Source organism: Gobius niger (assembly GCF_951799975.1).
Source record: "Gobius niger genome assembly, chromosome: 16".
Taxonomy (NCBI): Eukaryota; Metazoa; Chordata; class Actinopteri; order Gobiiformes; family Gobiidae; genus Gobius; species Gobius niger.
The window spans coordinates 17626471-17644146 of NC_136867.1; the positions used below are offsets into that span (position 1 = coordinate 17626471).

The window sequence follows — 17676 nt, forward strand, 5'->3', positions numbered from 1 at the left end:
ATTATTATAAAATAATGCAATTTCCAAAAAGTAAGCGGTAATCTCCAAAAAGTTAGGACATATTTAAAGAAAAACTGTCTTAACCATTGGCTTTGACACTGTTAAGAATAAGCTTATCATGTTTAATATATATATACAAAATGGACTGTTTTAAAATTGTCTACTTCCAACATTGTAGACAGAAAAAAACAAGAAGTCTCTTCATCCCCTTCAGTCTGCATACATGGAATGGCGTCTGTGGTAGATCCTTCGATGGAGAGTAGAATAGGGAAAATCTTAAAATACAGGCTCAGGTAGCCTGGATTCCCTTGGCATAACTTGAGGAAGTGCCCGGGGTAGGGAAGTCAAGGCATCTTAGACTCATAATCCAGCTAAATTGGTGATATATTGCTGTACGTGTGAATGTGTAGTAGGGACATAATCACAAAATAAAATTTAAAAAGATAAACAATCAAAGACCCAATAAAATGTTCATAAAAACTAGTCAAGACAGTGTTATTTAAAAGGAACCTTTAATAGTAGTAAGTACGACATTCAAATACAAAAGTTCTTCAGAATAAAAGAAAACAAAGCATCTTTATAAAGGTTGGGCAAAAACTCCAAAAACAAATGACTGTGTAAAGCAGATAAACGCACACATATCCTCTTCACCTCTTGCTCCTCTCACTTGGCCGCCTGCTGGGCCTGACGCCGCAGCAGCACGTAGATCTTCTCTTTGATCCAGTCTTTGTTGTACGGCTGGTATGTCTGTGTGTCAGCTCGATATCTGCTCGTGACAACCGAAAATTGGTCTATTAGTAACAGTGTGATGGCATGTTATTGGAAAGTGTACATAATGTTACGTATCAAATGTATAAACACTGAAAGAAGTTGTCAACATGACTCACTGATGAATTGCTTATATTTAATAACAAATAATCTGAGAAACCTACACCAAACAGCTGAGGTCCGCCAGGTCATCAATGAAGTCAAATAACTGGCTTATGTCGTAGGTTATTGATGGACTGTTGGGGTTCATTCTCTTCAAATGTTCTTCATACATCTTACACACACCTGTTCAGGGGTGGGGGGAGAGATGCAGATATTCATTATTTGCAGACATTGTTAAATTTTCACTTTTCAGAAAATGGTCACATTTATAGTGCGCTTTTCTACTCAAAGCCCTTCACATCACGGAACCACTCACCCATTCACACTCTCGTACACCAGTGCCAGACACTGGTATCAAGGTGGGTAAAGTTTTTTGCCCAAGGACACAACGACAGAGGGAACCAGCGGGATTGGAACAGCTGACCCTCTGTTCGCAAAATCACCCGCTCTACTCTCTGCCCCATGTCACCCCAAAGAACACTTGTGCTTGCTTACAGTATCTCACAAATCAGCTCCCAGCCTTTGGTGCTGTTGCAGGGTTGCACACAGGCAAATACATAATATTGAAACCGGTTTTGAGAATGCATTTGGTCCTCTGTCAGCCAGCACCGAAGTCTGGGTACTTACATCTTTAACAACAATGATATTTAAATATACAAGCAGTGCAAGCGCTCTATGCCAAAGATATAAGATAACAGAGCCTTCTTTTGTCAAACATACAAAATGTTATGAAAGATTCATGAAAGAGCATTACCTTCCATGCACTCATTGACAGATTCATAGTCGGCATATGTCCTGCCCTCTGGCCTTTTGGTGGGCTGCACCAGCAGAATAGTGTGAGACTGAAACAAAAAAGAAAACATTCATGAAATGAAGTGAATTAAGTGTATAATTGAGACCTTTAATGAAAAACGCACACAGCAAGACACAATTATCACCCTTAGCGTGACACGTTGAAAGATAAGCCACACTAACACTGTATATTATCACTAATGGACCCTGGTTGTTATCTTTTTGATATTATTGATATTCGTGTCTCATGGTAGTTATTAATCGTTGTTGACAATCCATGCAACATGTAAAATTCCTTACTCACTTGGTTTGATTTGATTGACTACTAAAATACACACTTTTTTACATAGCATAGCTACATGCTAACGTTAGCACAAGGTTAGCATCATCGCTACAACCTTCACTCGCAGACGATGGAGTGCATGATAGCGTGCGCATTTACCCAATAACATTTTATGATACAAGGAATATGTTTATTTTGTCATACTGACCATGTTTTAAACGGAGTCTGGAGTTTATCGCTGCTGTTGGGATCCTGTGCTGTTTCAAGACGGCTGACCTGTGACACCGGAAGAACAACTCCTGAAGTTGGGTTCAGTTCAGCGTTTTTCTTGTTTATTTTAGTTTCGCTGCCTAACTTACTGTCTGGTCGAGTACGTGCTTCGGGTAGATTGGCCGAAATTACGTGTCAAGTATTCTTTCAGAAACCCCTTTACGTTACCAAACAATATTTGCTCAAACACGTTTCGCTCTTGGACGCTCCCTGTGGATCTGTGGAAGTAGCTACACCAGCAACCGGAAGTACCGCTGCGAGACAGGAACAACAAAGAGGAGAAAGTGCCCGGGTTTTAAATGCAGTAAAGACCACGCCACAAAATCAACACCTACAAAGCAAACTGCGGCGTGTAACAGGTACGAGCACTGGATTCACAACGACTTTTCCTGGACGATGTTTGATTTCAGCGGTGCGAGTGTTCCTTTGTAAAGTGGCTACAATGCCCCGCCGCTGCTAACGAGCCATTTTAGCGGTTCTCAAATAGCGAACTGTAAAAATCCCAAAGTGAACCACCCAAAAGGGAAAAACTCAGATGTGGTTCACACCGATGGCGAAACCAGATAGATAAATGTTAAATGTTACTATTCTATGTCTACGAAAGGCTACTTTATTGTTGTTCAAGCTAACTCATTGTGCTAAATCAATCTCTTTATTTACAGGTGTGTAGCAGGGAGGCAATATATTGTACTGCCTTTGTATTGCGAAGTTGTACTGAATAAGGAGCGTTATTGTGCAGATATTCAGTCCATTATGCAGCGGTATATCAGATTTATATGTAATAGAAAGTGTTGGTAGCCTGTTTCATCTCATGTCAGATATTTTTATACTGTTGTAGCCTGTTAATGCACTTGTAATTCTTGTAGGTTATTCTGAGAAAAGAAATCCAGTGTTGTGTTTTAAATTATTTTCACTGCATTATAACATACACAAAAAAATGCCAAGTTATGTTATTTTTAGTAAATATTATAATGTGTATATGGAAAAAATGTTGCCTACTGTTCAGTTGCTGGAATAAAAAAATGACCATCACTTTTCATGTTATGATCCCAACTGTGTCATGTTATTGTCAACAGATTTGGGTTGTTTGTGAGGAGCTGCATTCAAGACGGTCATGGCAAACAATGCAGAAGACGTTGAAAATAACATGGTCAGTACACACTCATTTCTCTATTTGTTCTTTCTTGGCTTTTGTAGTAGTGCATTGCCACATATCCTGCTTATGTCATCCAGGACTTCTGTGCCAAAACCTGTGACATATTGCTCTGGTTGTTGAGTTTTGATGTAATTTCTGGCTTGACTTATGAGAAGATTATTATATTTAGAGACATTATGAGTCATATGCTCTTTAGACTCTGGAGTCGTTGAATACGACTGTACCAGGACAATGTTCTCTCTTGTCGTAAGGTGTGGCCTACAGATCATGGAACTGTTACTTCTCGTACCAAGCTGAGCATTGTCAAACAAAAAATGTTAGAATCCGCTACAGTTGGATATGACTGAAATATTTGGGCAAAGATTTTGTTGTACTGTACTAATCAGTTTTTGGTGGCTAAAAAAATATAAGCAGTTATGTGCACTACAGCTTACATGTGTACATTTCTTTTGCTTTACTGTATGTATGATATGAAATTATTGTTTAACTTTTCTCAACTAAAGCAACACAGTGTTTGGGATTTACACTGAAGGTAGGGGGTTCTGATGTTATGTCAACACAGATTATTCTATACCAGTTTTAGCCTCAGAAACGGGTTGGAAGATATAGAGTTTGTGAAACCATAGAAATCTGTCATGAATGGTTCTAGCCATCAATGTCCGTAAAATAACATTAGCTAAAACCATATTAAAAAAGTGGTGAAATGAGACGCAGAACAACTTTGTCAGCTGCTGGGTCACAGCTGGTATTTGCATCCAACTCACTGTAGTGTCCAAATGCTTTAATGTGAACAATATCTCCATTTAAAAATAACCATTAGTTTATTATTATGCAATGCCCGAGCTAGTATTCCTGGAAATTGTATCCGTTTTGGTTACACAATCCGGATTTTGTGCACACTTAACCAGTGACTTGTTGTATTTGGCGTGAACTTGGCATTTTTTTAAGGCAATTGTGATATTGTATGTACACATGTTATCTAGATTACAATAAAATTGTGCAAATGAAACGTTTTATTTGTTTATTGTAGGCTTTATTTGACAGGCCGGCTTAGGGTGAGCTCTGTCATAAATGATGTGCAGCAGCCTTTAGCACTTGGCTGCACATGGGTTTTAAACGTGTGGCAGATACTGAATGTCAATTAAGGAAACTAACATAGGGTATCATTTATTTTGAAGTTGTTAACAGTAATCATACAGTAGTCCATTCATTTTTACAAAGTTGCTCAAGTTGTGTATTGTGCATTTTAAGCAGTGTAGCATCTGTTATTCAGTCCACACTGCTCATCTCATGGTGCTAATATACCACTTGAAAACAAACACTGGTGTGACTCTGTTTGCTCCTTCCTTTGATGAAGAGTTCTCCTGCCTACACAGCGTTGTCCTCCAGAGGCAGATTCTTATGCGTTTTCGTGTTTACCTGCTCAAATTGCTCGCTGTTGGAGCTGCTGTCTCGTGTCTGGACTTGCTGACAGTCTGACAGTTCTGGTTCAGTCTCCCTGGTTCGCCTCTTCATCTTGTTTCCTTAGGCTTCAGTACTCGGAGAGAGAGAGAAAGTGGTGCTTGGTGGTGGTGGGGATCCTTTGGGAAATCTGCCTGTCTTTGTGAAAGTGGAGCAGAGGAATGCAAACACAAGATGGCCTCAAAATACTACTAATGTTTTGTAATTTTTAATCAAACAGAACAGATGACAGCAAACTCCCACTGGAGACTGGAAGCTCTGCTAGACTAGAATAAATGAATGAGCAAGTAAATAACACATCCCCCCAAAAAGTTGGACCCTAAAGGATTCACACATGTGCTTCCATTTACTTTTCAAATGCTTTTATAACGTCAACGCCACAGTCTGCTCAGGTCCCTTATTTTCTTCATCCACCCTACTCTACCATCATTTGCGTAATATTAGTAATTAGGTGCATGACGTTACGTTTCAGGTTCAGGGCCGAGTCGCAATATCACAAAATACAAAACCATTTGTTATGAGTAAAATATACATATTTATTTCTGACTTAGGACCAACAGGAGACCAGCACCTCTCCGGAATCAGCACCCTCACAGCCCCCCGAGTCGGGGCTGAGGTCCAGAGGGGTGGCCGGGGCAGGTAACGGAGGCACCGGTGGAGGAGGAGGGGGAGATGATGGGGGAGGTGGGGGGAGCGGCCCGGAGCAGAACGGTCAGCCCCCGGCGACCCGCCCCGCTCGAGTGGTGGAGGCCGAGGAGGAGGAGGACGAAGAGCTGACCCTCAAATATGGGGCTAAACACGTCATCATGCTGTTCGTCCCCGTGACGCTCTGCATGGTGGTCGTCGTGGCAACCATCAAGTCTGTGAGCTTCTACACCCAGAACGACGGGCAGCGGCTGTGAGTGCGAACACACACACACAAGAGAATACATACATTAACGATAAAAGTGTGTAGACTTTATTGATCCACTCAGGGAAATGCTAAAAGAATAGAATGATAGAATAATAAAATATGTGAAATAAAATATATACAATTTGAGGGCTTGTATTTCCGGCAAACCGATTGATCTTTTCTCTCAATAGTCAAGATCTGGATAAGATTAACTAAAAATGCAAAAGGAAAAATGAAAGTTACTGCGATAGAGGTTTCCAAACTTTTCAGGCTGCACATGACCCCCCAAATTATCCTGTGCACAATCTGAGGCCCCACTGTAAAAAATAATAATTTCACCAATTAGTAAAATAGATAAAATCAAGCAAAATAACTTTTTAAAATCCTGTTTAGTAAATATGTTTACATTGTTTACTTTATTTGTCCTCAATTCACAAATACTATATGCTGTTTTAAATTAAGAATTGTATTAAATACACATAATATTTTATTTATTTATATCTTGAAGTAATTTTGGGACCCCCAGCTCAGCTCAGGGGTTGCGCTTACGCTTTGGGAAACACCACATAATAGAGCAGTGTAAAGTTTAGCCAAAAACATGACCAGATATTAGTATTGCAATGTCTCCCAAAACCTTTTGACCTCAAAAAATCTTTAAGAAATTACAATTAAAAGTAGTATTTTATTATTTATGAAATATTGCCACACACAAAAAAGGAACCAAAAATATGAAATGTAAAGAGATCTGCAATGCTCTCCATGGCCACTAGATGGCGCTAATGTAGGCTAGATTAGACAGACTTTTCTTTTTTCTTCTTTTCTTCATATTTTAAAGCACTTTTATGCATTATTTTTACTTTTTTTTTTTTTAATACTTTTGGACAATCTAGCATTAGTATTTTATTTTATTTTTAAGTTTATGTTATAACTTAAGAATTGTATGGCTAAAATAATAAGTATTGACAATAAGTACACTTAAAACAATACATGTGATTCATCCAATGTCCTTGCTATGCCCATATTAAATAAATAAATACAATTAAAACTCATTCTATAATTACTGTATAATTGTAAGACTATTTCAGTTGGTCTGTAGGTGGTCCAAAACCTTCTTTGTGGATCTCTACTGAGGTTCCCGTGGCCTGATCCGCCCTCTGGCTTCCCTTTAGGCGTGATCTATTTACTGCGGTGGCCGTAGAGGAATCAAAACTATTATCAACTATAAAAGTACTCGCTCAGCAGGAGGTTAAAGAATAAAATCCAAAAACAACAACTATGAACACACCCTAAAGCTGCATGAATCTTCAGAGTGTTGAAAGAGAAATAGTATATTCTTTCAAAAACTGTTCAAGATTGATGATGAGGTTTTCAGCTCGTGTGACTTGGGGACCTCATGTGATCCTCAAACAATTTTACATCGTCTTTTTTTAGTTAATTTCTTTGTTGCTTGTGACTTGAAATGATTGAATGAGAACTGAGCAGGCTGTGTCCGGCCTCAATAGAAATGTGGAAACAAAAGATAAGGAACGAATGAGTGAATATAAGCAAATTTCATTTTCAATTGAATCAGTATCAATTCATTGCATAATCACGGTGTTGAACAAAAACCCTTAGTTTACAGCTTAATAACAGCTGCATGACTCCGGGGGGAAAAAATCATTGAAGTTTGCGATTAGATTAAAAAAAAAGAAAATCAGTATTCTATTCACATGGAACATTTTCAATACATTTAGCATTAATTTTGAGAGATGGCTGAAATATGAAGTACTGCTAAATTCTATGTATTCTTATCCCGGTGTTTCCTGCCTGTTCCAGGATCTACACTCCATTCCCAGAGGACACTGAGACAGTGGGGCAGAGAGCAGTCAACTCCATCCTCAACGCCACCATCATGATCACAGTCATCATCGTCATGACGCTGGTGCTGGTGCTGCTCTACAAGTATCGCTGCTACAAGGTACTCCCTCCTCTGTCTGGACATTTACAATGCTCAGTTATGTCTTGACTCAACATCTTTATCATCACAATCACAATTGTAAACATGTGAAATGGAACTAAAATGGCACAATATTTTGTCAAGTGCAAAGTTTCGCACAGTGCTTAATGCTTACACCACAATGTTGAGTGCTCTGAAAGACAGAAACATAGGTAGGCTCCCAAGATGCAATGCACTGCTCTAACATTAAAGACCCTATACCAGGTTTTGTTTTGTTTACAAACAATAAAGGAGGGAAAGCATTCATTTTAAGTTGGTAGTTCTGACCGACGTGTTTCACAACTTCCAGGGAGCAATGATCTCACAGTCATATAAACAACAACTATTCTGTTCACTATTGATATAAAGGTTTTATGCACAGAGGTATTTTTTTGCAAATTACAATAACAAAAGGACTACATTTTTATAGTAAAAAACAGACAGATATAGGACCTTTCACCTCACTACAAAGGCCCTGCACTTGTGTTTGTTTTATGTCATCCTCAAGTGTGTAGTAAAAGCACTTGAGGTTAAAGCTGCTGCTCTTTAGCTTCCCCATGTCTACAAGTGTCGACATGTTGTTGTCATGTTAAAGTCTAATTCTTGCGATGTTTTTCTCTCAAGGTAATCCAAGGCTGGCTGTTCTTATCCTCTCTCCTTTTGCTGTTTTTCTTCTCCTACATCTACCTCAAGTAAGCCACGCTCCCACATTTTTCTTTCCCTCAATGCCAACCTATATAAACCTTTCGTCTCCCCCATGTGGCTAATAGAGAGGTTTTCAAGACCTACAATTTGGCGATGGACTTCCTGACAATCGCGTTGATTATCTGGAACTTCGGCGTGGTGGGCATGATGTGTATCCACTGGAAGGGCCCTTTGAGACTGCAGCAGGCCTACCTCATCATGATCAGTGCGCTCATGGCTCTGGTTTTCATCAAGTACCTGCCTGAGTGGACCGCCTGGCTCATACTGGCAGTCATCTCAGTCTACGGTAAATCAAACTACTTTGTGTTAACCTTTGCTAATAATGGCTGTGTTGTGCTTTACAAGCTTCTCAAAGCGCTTCTCTTATTATTATTCTTTCACATTCTCTGGTGTCCTGGGATACATTTAAATTTGTATTATTTTCAAACTATGTGTAACTTTGACTTAAGGTATTTTATCTTCCTACTGTTTTTTTTCTCTTATAGATCTGTTGGCAGTGCTCTGTCCCAAAGGTCCTCTGAGAATCCTGGTGGAAACGGCTCAAGAGAGGAATGAACCCATCTTCCCTGCTCTCATCTACTCCTGTACGATGCTACACAAACACTGTTTTATTAGCTACACAGGTCTTACAGTCATAGTGCTGAACATTTCACTCAACTGTAATAGTTTTTGTGGTGGAGAAAAATGCTAACAAAACAAAAAAAACATGAATCTTTACTGTGAGCGGGCTCGACTCTTCTCACTCCTGATTCGAGGACGAGCATCACCTGCTCTTCATAGAGATGTTGCTGCTTCGCTTTGGCCGAACATGAAGTTTAAATACAAATGCTTTATTTTCCTAAACCATTGCAAAAATAGCATTGTCAGTAACTAGCTGATGATTAGGAGAACGTTTGATATCAGACATTTTTATTTAATCTTAACCTCTTCAGCCTTAATCGAGCGCATTTTCTCCTGTTTGGCTTCACCCAAATCTAAAAGCTTCTCGACTGGAGCTTACAGCCTATAGGCCACAGTTACACCTCATTTGAAAGCTCAGACCCTCAAAACTGATAACTTATTTGTCGCCACGTTTTTGTCACATTTCTGAAGCTTTGTTGTTGTTTTATTATGCCTCTTTTTTATGTCACGTTTTTGTAGTTTTGTCATGTTTTTGTTGCATTTTCATCACTTTTTCATCACCTTTTTGTCGCTCTTTTGTGGCTTTTTCATCACTCTTTAGTTGTGCTCTCCGTCGCTTTTATATTGCGTTATTGCTGCTTTTCCGGTGTGCGTTTTTTCTCGCTCCTCACCACTTTTTTGTTGCGTTTTCATCCTCGCTTTCATCGCTATTTTGAGGCTTGTTTAGATTTGGGTAAAGCCAAACTGGAGAGAATGTGTTCGGTTCAGGTGGGGGTTAAGAGGTTCACATATAAACTGGAATGTTACACAATTTGGCTTGAAATTATCATTTTTTTCTTCCCAGCTACGATGGTGTGGCTCGTCAACATGGCCGACACTGACGGACCAAAAAGAAACTCAACAGAAGCAGCATCGCCTCCGCAGGAAGCTCAACCAGGTACGAGAAAGATTAGTCACTGGTACATTTAAGCAGTTTTTGTTCACATTCATTGAGATTGAGTTTAAATGCCATTCTCAAAGTGCACTTTCAGCATTCACACAAACATACAAGGTTTAGAAGTCTTAAAAACACTAGCCACAAAACTTCTCTTTGCACAGTCAAAACAACTTTAGAGAGGCCAAAATACAGTTTTGTACCACTCATAATTTAACAGATTGTTGTTTGTTTTGGATTTTTGTCTAAACTGATTGTGGTCTAGGCTTTCTGGTTACACACACCAAGTTTAAGATAATTCATGCTCATCTTCTGGTACAATATTTCACGTTGCGTTCACATATTTTTTGCAAATGTGGTAGTTTTGAGTAATGTTTGTGTCCCCAAAGCTGATGTGTGTAGCCAAAGGATGTGAGTGAAAGGGATGAGGATGGCTACGACTCAAGTTGTTCAAGTTCACCCGCTGATTTGGAGAAGATGACACTGTTTCTAGGTCTTCATTTTTCATATTATCACCCGCCACGTTGGACAGACCTTGTGTTTCTCTTATTGATCATTTCTTGTCAATCACTTCCATCAGAATTGGAAGAAACAGTTTATGGTTTGTCTTTGTGAAGACGAGTAAGGCCAGGCTTCTTATGAACATGAGGAGCAATAGTGTCAGAGAACACAGTGTTCATCAGTTCAGCATAAGCAGCTGCACATTAGTCGACTCCAGGCACGTGGCTTACATTAATGGGTCACACTAAATGTTACACCAAATGCATTTATGAAATATGAATAACTTAAGTATTCTCCCTCTTGTGACCTCAGTTGAAACCAGATGAGTTGATGTTTAGTTTTTCTCGTCGTTCTCTTTTGTAGCTGTGGCACCTCCAGAACCCTCCAGCCCGTCCCAGGACGATGGTGGCTTCAACTCAACCTGGATCAATCATCAAGAGCACCAGCTCGGCCCCCTCCAGTCCACAGAAGACACGCGCAGAGAGGTACAAGAGATGCCCTCCGCACGGCCAACGCCCGAAGATGATGAAGAGGAGAGTGAGTACAATACAGTGTTTGGCGGAGAACCTTTGAACAGAGGTTTAAGCAGGGGCAGTGTTCTGGTTTCAAAGTTACATTTAGTTATAATTCGTTATGTTAGTTACTAAAGAGGTGATGGTCATGTAATGATGATGTTAAGAAAGGATCTTGAGGCAAAGCAGAAGATATTCAGGTTCTACTTGTTGCAAGTCTTGGTATTTTTCATAAACAACTTTTTATGCAACTCTATCAACTATCTCCCATCATTCCAAAAGCATGCACATATAGCTGAATTGAATTGTTAGTTGTCCTGAGTTACAAATAGATGTTCTTACAGTGAGCCTACTACAGTGGAAACAAAAGTGAATGTCACCAGACCATTTCTAAATATAATATGTCTGACCCATGCATTCTATGCAATAATTACCACTAATGAGTTTCTCCCAGTCTCAAAGTCTTTGCCACAAAACCATGTACTGGGCTGTCACAAAGCATTATCCACATACGCAGTCATAGCCATTTACATTGTTGAGTGAATATAAATATCTCAAGCCAAACCAAGCCTATACAGTCGCCCCTAAGTCTGATGTTTACTCTTGCATAGCACCATTTAGAGTCGCGTTTTCTACTTATCTGGAATGTCTGTAAAGCAGTAATAAAGGGTGGCTAATAGTATAAAATCATGATCAAGATACAAAAAAGCTCTTGAATGTTGGTTTGAATGACTATTTATAGTTAGTATTTCTGGGAAAAGTGCAGGCAATCAATGAAAACTACCTGGAGACAATGTTACTGGCCGGCACAGTGGCTGCATAGGTTTCCTCTGGGGGCTCTGGTTCCCTATACCTCCTAACGTGGTGTTGGGGTTGACCCTCAAGCTGATCTACGCACGTTTGTTGTACCATTGTGAAATTACCTTCATCCTCTTACATCAAACACAGGTCTGATCAGCTCCAAAAAGGGATTTCACGTGTTTTCTCTATTGCTCAACCCTTGAATATAACCGAGTGGTAAATGCTGTAACATGCATAATAGTGAGTTGTGAACGATTTGCATTGGTCCCTATTATAAAGTGTAATTTGAACTTTCCCCAGATTGTCTGAGTGGCTCCTTTTGCGCTGTAATCATCATCCGTCAGATCCCATAAAACATTTTAGGAATGTTTTAGGTGCTGCTTTTTTCCGTTGTACACAAACGCCGCCGCTATAGCACACCGCACTGTACTGTTTTTAGTCCGCGCAGATTAGGAAGCGATTATTCATGGCAATTGCTAGGTTTCACGTCTGGACCTCAGTCTAAACCTATGGTACATACAGTGTGTATAGTAATTACAGTTAAGAAATCTTGTGTTTTGACTTGACTCCACCCTAAGATGCGGTGTCCCATGTTTTTTGTGTGTTCAGGGGGTGTGAAGCTGGGACTTGGGGACTTCATCTTCTACAGTATGCTGGTGGGAAAGGCCTCGGCGAACGGAGACTGGAATACGACTTTGGCCTGTTTCGTGGCCATACTTATCGTGAGTGACCGTATACCTGCTTATTATGGCCACTTTGTTTCCCTCAGGCCTGATTGGTTTCGTACAATCCGTCAATCTCCTCGCACCACGTTTAATTTGCTGCCTTCCCCCGCAGTGTCTTGGTCTTAGCCTCTAACAAGATACATCTTTGGCAATGGTTTGGCCAAGTATTCTGTGTCATTTTACTAAAATAAATGTTCCTAGAGCCTAGAGTTCAAGTTATCACAATCTATGTGCACTTAGTATTTTCTGACAATTCACACTTTACCATGATTGGTTGCTCCTGTCACTCACTCTGACCGTGATGAGACTGAGCAATAGGAGTGAGTGAGTGGGGAACATGTCTATAATTGAGGCTTGAACTGTATTAAACAGAGGAGCATTGAATCACGATAGGACGCTCTCTCCAAATGGGCAGATTATCACAGGAATAAGGCTAGGTACCGTTAAACGATACCAGTACCATTTAAAAAAAAGTTTAGGTTCTACTGGTATTTGAAAAAGTATTGAAAGCAATGAAGTGACTTGCTTTATCAGCTCAAAGAAATTTTACTTTTTTTGTGCCTAATGTTTGCCCCATTTTTCCCATTTATTTTTTACAAATTTTATTCAAATTTTTTGCCCTATTTTTTTTCTCTCGTTTTCACAATTTCTTTCCCTAATTTTTGCTAATTTTTCATTGCTAACGTCTTCCCTATTACTCCCCATTTTTCCCTAATATTTTCAGAAATGTATTCCCCATTTTTTTTTTTTACACTATTTTTGCTCATTTCTGCCACAATTTCTCCCAATTTCTCACCAAATTATTCTCCATTTTTCACACATTTCTTGACATTTAGTGATGAATCCGATATTGTAACTTTGCAGATCTTCCACACATTGTTGTTCTGTTTTTATGGTTCTAAACAACAAATATTTTAGTATAGGTATCAAAAACCAAGCTTTCTCTAAGAGCTTTAGGTCTATTGTTTATTCCTCCACATTGCTGACTGGATGTTGTTCTGCTCACCCAAAAAACCTAATCTAATCTCCTCTCTAGGGCCTCTGTGTGACCCTCCTGCTCCTGGCCATCTTCAAGAAAGCCCTCCCCGCGCTCCCCATCTCCATATTCTTCGGCCTGGTCTTCTACTTCGCCACAGACAACTTGGTACGGCCCTTCATGGACAAACTGGCGCTACATCAGTTCTACATTTAGCAGGACGCTGGCTCCGAAACCCATCTCACCCTCAACACGCGCCGCTCTCTCTTTTGCCAACGACACGAGAGCGCCCCCTGGCTGCCCGGAGGAGTGAGGACATTTGGGTTGGACACTAGTTTTGTTTTCTGCCTCTTCTTTCTCGCGCCAAGGGAGAGAAAACAACGGTTAAGTTTATATTTTAAGTGACTTTTTTTTTTCTTTCTCTCTTCAAGCAAGGTCCGAGAGGTAATCACCGGACCTGAGAGATTAATTTTTATCATTACTTAACATGGCAGTCTTAATAAAGGCTACTCCCTGTGCTTCACATCGACACAGACACCGCTGGGATTCAAACTGTTTCTTTTTACTTGAGCGGCTCTACTGTTCGCTGTAGGTGCCTTGCTCAGGGACACACTGGCGGTTAAGCTGTTAAAACAAAGGGGAGACTTTTCCTTTTATACAAACTTCATAATCCATTGTATCTGCAATCTACAATCACACGTCATTGCATTAATAGACACTCTTGTAATCTGTGAGCTTTTTGCCTCATTGCGAAATGTTAATTTTGCTTTCATTCCAAGCTTCATCTTAATAATAACAAACTGTGTGAAATAAGTTTAACATGAGCCACCAAACAACCTCTTTATGCTCTGAGCAAATGCCATCTCTTTCCCCATTAACATTGTTTAACCACTTAGGCTTACCATGTAAATCATCAAAACACAAAACCACTGCAGGTAAATTTAGTCCCATAAGCTAAATCTACGCCACAGCCTTTTAGCATTTTCCTTTTAGCAAATCTCAACTGCACCTGCTTTTTGCTCCAGTTTAGCACGCGTTATCCATTTTGCACGTTCTCAAAGATAATGCCTTTGTAACAGTGATCTTGCACAGTTGTCATTTTCCAACATACTACTTTCTTTCTAACATTACCGAGTAGATCATCGATGTTTTTTTTTTTTTGTAATGCATTTGCACACAGAACCTTTATTGTTCTTCACTGCGTCGTTCATGCTGCATCACTCATCAACAAACCAGATTCCACTAACCATGAGCATAAAAAGGTCTCAATATTCACAACAGCGTGCCTCAATAGGGAGCAACTTTTCAGTGGGTTCAGAAAGTATTTTTATTTCTGCTTTATTGTGTGGCAGTCGATATTAAAATTATAACTCTACTGATTAAAAAAACCCTACTTAGATTTAATTACAATGTCACATAAGCATTCAGCCGTCTTTGAACAGTCCATTGACCGAGTATGATTGGGAAAACGCTGCATAATAAAGCAAGATTTACTTTCTAAACCAACTGTACACATATTCTCATGTGGCCCGTGGCTTTGTGTACTGACTGTCAGTGGTTCAGTGCCTTGCTCAAGGGCGTCTCGGTAGTGGATCAGAAATGGGTTAATTTCAATATCCTCATTTTGTTTTTAATAACTGTCCGGGGGATTGTAAGCGGTGATCGTGTGGTCACAAAGCTTGGTGCTGTCTCCTAACTATGCTACATTTAACTGTAAAATAATTTTGACTACACACAAATTGTGGTGTTCTTTCAAGTTATCTTTCGTTCGGGGGTTCTTAAAGGAACAAGACAGCCAGAATTGTGCCAGAAATTATGTGATTAATGTGATTGGAAGCTTTATCAATAGGCCTGTCACAATTACAACATTTTAGGTTTGCGATATTGAGGCAAGAATATATTGTGAGAAACGATTGAAGACCGTTTTATGCCGCCAAAACTAAGTATGTAAAAGTATGTAAATGACAGTGATCTCTTGTTTTAAAGTCTGTATTAACATATCTTCAATAACACATACGTTGCAATAAACAAGAAACGGTGAAAAACAATTTACTTTGGTGAAATTGTTCAAGTTTTACAAAAATCTTAATCTACTTTTGATAAATATTGATCCCAAAAATACAGTGTTTGTCATTTACTGAACGTTAAGTCAATATAGTAATTATTGTGACAGGTCTATATAAATGCAGGTACGTGTCGATGAGGGGATTTTCCTGTGTAACGGTGCAGATTAAGCCAAAAGTCATTCATTCTGTGGTTCAAGCAGCAACATGAAAAGCTCTACAGCTGATTCAAAATACCGGACCAAATTATTAAAAATGATCCTCCCCTTGTCATCTGTATTGAATTTTTTGGGTGACTAATGGGTGAACCTTTTGGCCACAAATGAGGCATAATCTGCTCCACTCGCAGGGGGTAACCACACACCAAATCACCAGTCATTTGCAGTGATTTTGGTATTTCACACCTGTTGTCCCTTCAGATAAATCCGAAATTTACCTTTTTCTTTATTTTGAGACACAAGTCTGTACACTTTGCAAAAAAAAAAAAAAAAAAAAGATGTATTCCTTTAAATGTGAAACAATGTGGAGATGTCACTAACCAAAAAGTCAGGTTTGTTTATAAAAAAAAAAAAAGAAAAGATAAGCTAAAAAACCCAGATTAGCTTTTTCGTCATGGTATCGCTGGTGAAGGAGGAAAGGGGCACTGACTTTCTTTTTGTTGCACTCGTGTTTGCAAAGACAAAACCTGGGGGGGGACAATGTTTCATTTGTTCTGAGTTTTGTATTTAGTGATTGTTGGTTGACTGGCTTCGCTCTGTCTTTCACATGCATTTGTGTGTGTTATGCAAGGGGTATACATTTGAGTTAATTTTTTGTTCTTTTTTAATAAAATGAAGCAAAAAAGAAATGAAGCCCTTTGGAGCTTTTGTCGCATATCCTGTACATACCTCCAATGTGACCCATTTGCCCTACAGTACTCAACTATAAAATAAAGTATTTGTACCTTAGTGGCCAAGGCAGTAGTGTATAATCAATTCACCCGATGTGCCTCGACTAATCTTATTTCTTTGAAGCTTTACTTAACTGGATTAAACTGAACTTTCACAAAGAGATCAAGAGGTCTAAGCATGATTTTCACACATGAATTCACTCTTTTCCGGCCAGTTTTAAGGTTAAAATGATGATACTAAAAATGTCTTCCCTTGATTATGATGATTATGAAAAAAATCTTGTAAGTTTGGACAAATTTCCTGATGTTTTGGGGAATTCTGACCCCATGATGTAAAAGACAACACATTTTTTTTCCTTTCCTTAACCTCAACCAAGACACAATGATGGTAAAGTGTTTCTATGGCAACACATTGATATAGTTGGATGTCAATGATAAGGGAAGCTTTATTAACATTTTTTTTAATTATGCTTTAAGTTTTCACCAGTGCTACAAATGCGTTGTTGTGTGTGGATAGTGTTTCACAACTAATTTTACCCTCCTTCTTTAGGCCTAATTAAAACCTGAGACATATTCACTGTAGGCGAGCATACGTTACATAATGAGGATGACAAGAGACAAAGATGAGACAGATGATGAGCACTTGTAATATGATAGGCAGAAAAAAAAGTTTTTCAACTGCCTTTATTATTTAATGAGGGGTTAAGCTGGGTACAACGTGGTGCTTTGTCTCAATTTACATTTGAGCTCTCCCAGGATAGCCCCACAAAGCAGATTACACTGGGATGTCATTCACTGCAAGACTGCCCATTGAGGATTAGTCTCCAATAAGCTTCAGGCAGACAACACGCTCCACCAGGACGGCTACAAATTTTGACTTGAATTGCTCGCAAAAGTTGTCACGGGATGTCGGAAATGAACAAGGACAAGCTGGAGCAGCTGGTGAAGCGCATGGAGGAGACGCTGTCCGAGATGGAGCAGCTCAAGGTGCACTGCGGGAAGCAAGCGCAGGAGATGAGCCAGCTGGTGGTGGAGCTCCGGAGAGAGAACCAGGAGCTTCTGGAGAAATACACCCAACTCTGCGGCGAAATGAAGGAGGCCAAGGAGATCATTGATCAGCTGCAAGACACAAAATACGCCTTCAACGCCAAGGAGCGGCAAGCCAGGAAGCTGAGCAGGCAGCTCTGAGATGATGGGAACGTGTGCGGAGGCGGATTTCGACCAAAAGACTGGCCCCGAGGGGAGAGGAC

The 17676-nt window shown here is 39.6% G+C and overlaps 2 protein-coding genes across 3 annotated transcripts; one reads left to right on the forward strand and one right to left on the reverse strand.

The window, feature by feature from the left end:
* Positions 1-495: 495 nt before the first annotated feature.
* Positions 496-2342, reverse strand: LOC306975683 (enhancer of rudimentary homolog). 2 transcript variants are annotated; one of them, XM_079573327.1, is made up of 5 exons: positions 2305-2342; positions 2154-2221; positions 1625-1712; positions 933-1053; positions 496-766 (listed from the first exon to the last, which is right to left on the reverse strand). In XM_079573327.1, the coding sequence occupies exons 2-5, from the start codon at positions 2154-2156 to the stop codon at positions 664-666; spliced, it is 315 nt and encodes a 104-aa protein (XP_079429453.1). In that variant the 5' UTR covers positions 2157-2221; positions 2305-2342; the 3' UTR covers positions 496-663. The 2 variants fall into 2 exon arrangements, with proteins under 2 accessions (XP_079429453.1, XP_079429452.1); XM_079573326.1 differs by lacking the exon at positions 2305-2342 and having other exon boundaries at positions 2154-2298.
* A 49-nt stretch (positions 2343-2391) lies between these two features.
* Positions 2392-14919, forward strand: psen1 (presenilin 1). The gene is made up of 11 exons (XM_079573324.1): positions 2392-2574; positions 3292-3365; positions 5384-5730; positions 7540-7681; positions 8324-8391; positions 8470-8690; positions 8890-8988; positions 9870-9962; positions 10824-10997; positions 12383-12495; positions 13535-14919. The coding sequence occupies exons 2-11, from the start codon at positions 3330-3332 to the stop codon at positions 13688-13690; spliced, it is 1449 nt and encodes a 482-aa protein (XP_079429450.1). The 5' UTR covers positions 2392-2574; positions 3292-3329; the 3' UTR covers positions 13691-14919.
* Positions 14920-17676: the final 2757 nt, after the last annotated feature.

Bases quoted from the DNA above. Each gene is read 5' to 3' on its own strand.
- LOC306975683 (XM_079573327.1), bottom strand. The intron at 1,054-1,624 runs GTAATGCTCTTT...ACCCCTGAACAG, and splicing joins TGTCAATGAGTGCATGGAAG to GTGTGTGTAAGATGTATGAA. The intron at 767-932 runs GTAGGTTTCTCA...TGTCACGAGCAG, and splicing joins GCGGACCTCAGCTGTTTGGT to ATATCGAGCTGACACACAGA.
- psen1 (XM_079573324.1), top strand. From the start codon at position 3,330: ATGGCAAACAATGCAGAAGACGTTGAAAATAACATG. The intron at 7,682-8,323 runs GTACTCCCTCCT...TTTTCTCTCAAG, and splicing joins ACAAGTATCGCTGCTACAAG to GTAATCCAAGGCTGGCTGTT. The intron at 8,691-8,889 runs GTAAATCAAACT...TTTCTCTTATAG, and splicing joins GGCAGTCATCTCAGTCTACG to ATCTGTTGGCAGTGCTCTGT.